A 4,411-nucleotide genomic window follows, 5' to 3' on the forward strand; every position below is an offset into this window, starting at 1 on the left:
TGGTGGAGACTTGGGGGCGGGGGGTTGAACATAAAGTTTCCACTTCTTTTGAGGGAGATTCCGTGATTTCCGATTTTGTAGAAGTTTTGTTGTCATCAGAAATTTCTACTTTTGGTTTGATTTCTGTTACATTTTCTTTGTTTTGAACAGAAGAAGAATTTTTGTTTTCTTCTTCATCAGAAAGAGCTATTTTGTGTATAATTTCTACTGGCTGTTTTCTAAATTCTTCTAGTTTTGGTAGTGGTTCCACATTTTTGTTGTTGATAGTTTCAACAAGTCCTAACTTCTGAATTTTAGAAGAATTTTTGTTCTCCTTTGTTTCTGATTTTAGGTATGTAGAAGTTTTGTTGTCATCAGAAATTTCTATTTTTTTTTTGATTTCTGTTACACTTTCTTTGTTAGCAATTTCAAAAATTGCTTTTTGAACACTTTTTAGGTCTTCCCAAGAAGAATTTTTGGTTTCCTCTTCATCAGAAAGAGTTATTTTGTGTAAAACTTCTACTGGCTGTTTTCTAAATTCTTCTACTTTTGGTAGTGATTCCACATTTTTTTTGTTGATAATTTCAACAAGTCCTAACTTCTGAATTTTAGAAGAATTTTTGTTCTCTTTTTCATCAGAAAGACTTATTTTCTGCTTTCCAAATTCTTCTACGTTCTGTGGTGCTTCCATATTTCTGTTGATTTCCGATAAATTTTCTCTTAAAGTATCAAAAATTTGTATGTTTTTCTGATTTTTAGAAATTTTAGCACAGTTTTTTAGGTCTTCCCAAGAAGAATTTTTGTTTTCTTCTTCATCAGAAAGAGCTATTTTGTGTATAATTTCTACTGGCTGTTTTCTGAATTCTTCTAGTTTTGGTAGTGGTTCCACATTTTTGTTATTGATAGTTTCAACAAGTCCCAACTTCTGAATTTTAGAAGAACTTTTGTTCTCTTTTTCGTCAGAAAAACTTATTTTGTGTCCAAGTTCTTCTACTTTCTGTGGTGCTTCCATATTTCTGTTGATTTCTGATAAATTTTCTTTTAAAGTATCAAAAATTTCTATGTTTTTCCGATTTTTAGAGATTTTAGCACAGCTTTCTAGTTCTTCCCAAGAAGAATTTTTGTTTTCTTCTTCATCAGAAAGAGTAATTTTGTGTATAATTTCTACTGGATGTTTTCTAATATCTTCTACTTTTTGTGGTGCTTCCGCATTTTTGTTGATTTCTGTTTCATTTACAACTTCTAGTTTATCTTTATTTTTTAAAATTTTAGCACTTTTTAAATCTTCCCAAGAAGAATATTTGTTTTTGTTTTCATCAGAAAGGGTTATTTTATGTATAATTTCCACAGGATTTGATTCTTTTTCTCGATTTTCTTCTAATTCTGGTAATATTTCTTCTGATTTTTGGTCGGTTTTGTTTGCCACTTGTTCAAAACGAAGAAGTTTGTGTATAATTTCTAAAGGTTTAGAACTTTTTTCTTCTGATCTAGAGTTGTTATTTCTATCGTCATCAGAAAGCACAATTTTGTGGATAATTTCTACAGGTTTGGAAGCTTCGGTACTAGAATTTAAGTTCTTTGAAAATTGGAGACTTGTATAATGTTTTTCTAACGTTTTCTCCGACTTAAAGTTTGTTGAACATTTAGAAAATGATTTTGAATCTTCTAAAATATTTGTGTGGGAAAAAGGATCAAAAGTTGTAAATAATTCTTCTGTTTTTGAACCAGATGTAGATTTTTCTTCTGGTTCTAAAGCTATTTCATAAATAATTTCCTTTGATAACGATTTAGAATTTTCAGAACTCTTCTGATTTTCTCTGTTGAACAAAGATTTGTGTTCTTTATCTGCACACAATTGTTCCTCTAATTTTTTGTCAGGGTTAGAAATTTTAGAAACAGAAGTCGTAAAAATTGGAACAAAATCAGCTTTGTGAGTAATTTCTTCTGTTCTTGAAGTAGATGCAGATTTTGATTCTTGTTTACTTTTTATTGGTTCTAAAGCTATCTTGTGAACAATTTCCTTTGGTGAAGATTTAGAACTTTGAGAGTTTTTCTGATTTTCCCAATTAAATGTAGATTTAAACGATTCTTCTTTGTAATCTTTTAATTTTTTGTCAGGCTTAGAAATGTTAGAAGTAGTCGTTGAAAATGGACTAATTTCGTTGTAAATAAAAGTAGAATTTTCTAAACCAGAATCTTTTTCTATATTATACGTTTTTTTAACAAAAGTTTTAGAAGTAGATTTAGAAGATTCACTCTCATACTCTGTATCTGTCGACAACTGTTCTTCTAGTTTAGGTTTAGATTTAAGGCTTTCAGGATTAGCAGATGTGAATGATGGAACAAAATCTACTTTTTGAATAGTTTCACTAGAAATAGTTCCAAAACATTTCTGTTTCTCTTCTATGTCAGTTTTAGAAGAAGATTTCTTCTCGTATTTTGTATCTGTGGACAATTCTTCTAATTTTGATTCAAGGTTAGATATTTGAGGCATAGAAGTTGCTCTCTGAATAGTCTTCTTAGAACTAGAAATAGAATCTCCCGAATTGGCACAATCGGTATTGCACATTTTAACAGAAATTTTAGAAATAGAATTAGAAGACTCGTTTTTTGTATTTCTAGGCAATTGTTCTAATTGTGGTTCAGATTTATGTACTTTAGAAGTAGAAGATGTCAAAAAAGTTGGAGAAAAATTTATTTTGTAAGAACTTTCCTTAGTAGTAGAATTAGAATCTTCAGAAATAGCAGAAATTTTCTGATTTTCTTCAAAACTGTTTGTAGAATTGTGAGAAGTTGCTGTTGATAACTGGTCTTCTAATTTGGGATCAGATTTTTCTGTTTCAGAAGTAAAAAGCGGTTCTTGATGATCTTTAAGATCACTTTTATGCGAATTTTCCTCGGTTATACTTTCTGGTTTAGAAATTGACAATTTTTCTTCAATTTCTAGATTAGATTTTAATGGTTGTACTAATTTCTGAGTATTTTCTTCAAACGTGGTACCAAAAGACGAATCTGGCGAACCACCAGACTGTAAAATTGGTTCAGAAAACTCAACATCTGTTTCTAATTTTGTAATTTCTTGAGGTATTTCTTCTTCTATGTCAGAATTAGAAACAGAAATCCCACTTCCAATTCCTGTTTCTCCACTTGCTTCTATTTCTAGACCTACATGGCAAGAAATTCGATCATTTTGAGCAAAATGTTCCGTTTTGAGCAAATCCTCCTCCCCCTCCGGACTACTATCCTCCAAAAACACAACTTCTGGTTTAGTACCCGCCTCCACAAGACTAGTACTCGCAACTTGTGCCACTTTTGCTACTTCTATAATTCTAGTACCGACCAAAACAGCTGGATTCTCCAAAACTCTTCTACGTCTCCTCAATTTTGGAGTAATTTCCGGTTCAGGAGTCCCTTGTTTGAGATGATGAGTGAAACTCTGCTCCCGGTCACTCAAATCACTCGTTTCCTCACTGATCACATCCAAAAAACGGGGATTTTGTACCATGGGATTAAAATACAGCTCTAGGGCGGCCCTTTTTTGGGCCCGTCGGGATTTAACACTCTCGATGGTACTATGGACACGTTTTGAGGCTTCCTCAGGGGAATTGACGAGGTTTAGCCCTTCGAGGAAGTTTCGGAGGGTTAGTTCCTCCTCAGGGGACATTAAGGGAGCCTCCTCAAGGTCGGGATCAGACTCGATTTCTAGTACTAGACCGGTATTAGTGCTAGTACTAGTGCTATGGTCCTCGTTTTCGGCCAATTCTTGGATTTTGACCGAGTCGTCATCAAGACTGCGACTTTTGACCGGTTTTTTTCGCTCAGGCGACTTGATTCGTTTTGGTGACTCGACTTGGTACTTGGTTTTTTTTCGTTGATTTTTGGATTTTTTTCGTTTTGAGCGTCCGTTATCTGCCATTCCTGGATAAATATGACATTACAGGGTGTTTGGTCGTTGTTAGACACGTCACTGGCGAGGAATTGTTAAACACACTAAACACAGCACTGAACAATAAAGCGGGAATGTTTCTATGACATTGCAAGGCTATTTAAAGCGCGCGTGAGAATGTTACGCCAATGATAAGGATTGTTTACGGGCCGGATTTGCGTCCAATTGAAATGTTGTGGACTCACCTGACGGGGATGGCAGCGATGTGTATGTGGATGTGGAGGACGAACTAGACGAACAAGGGGGCTGGGAGGTACCTGCAAATGTTTCAATGTGGGTCAAGGTGGTCATAGTTTTATGGTAATTTAGCGAATTGTTCATGGTTCAAAGGTCAATTTCGGGTTAATGGGCGAAAATTCGCTTGTTTTTAACACATTTCAAGTATTTTATTGCATTTAATTATCTAATAAAATAAATAAATAAATAACACGTTTATTGTAGTATAAAATAATTATTAGAATTAATTTAAAACAAAATATTTGCATT

The 4,411-nt window shown here is 33.5% G+C and overlaps 1 protein-coding gene across 1 annotated transcript in view; it reads right to left on the reverse strand.

Moving 5' to 3' along the window:
- LOC123010057 overlaps positions 1–4,411 on the reverse strand; it is a 75,414-nt gene that overhangs the window by 38,103 nt on the left and 32,900 nt on the right. Inside the window, exons 8-9 of the mRNA XM_044406690.1 lie at positions 4,111–4,182; positions 3–3,897 (exon numbers count right to left, since the gene is read on the reverse strand). Of these exons, the coding sequence (XP_044262625.1) occupies positions 3–3,897; positions 4,111–4,182 (3,967 nt within the window). The remainder of the gene's footprint in view (positions 1–2; positions 3,898–4,110; positions 4,183–4,411) is intronic.

The sequence above is a fragment of the Tribolium madens genome, unplaced genomic scaffold (genome assembly GCF_015345945.1).
Source record: "Tribolium madens isolate multiple individuals breed KSU strain unplaced genomic scaffold, Tmad_KSU_1.1 Scaffold_7;HRSCAF=85;Tcas5.2_LG10, whole genome shotgun sequence".
Lineage (NCBI taxonomy): Eukaryota > Metazoa > Arthropoda > Insecta > Coleoptera > Tenebrionidae > Tribolium > Tribolium madens.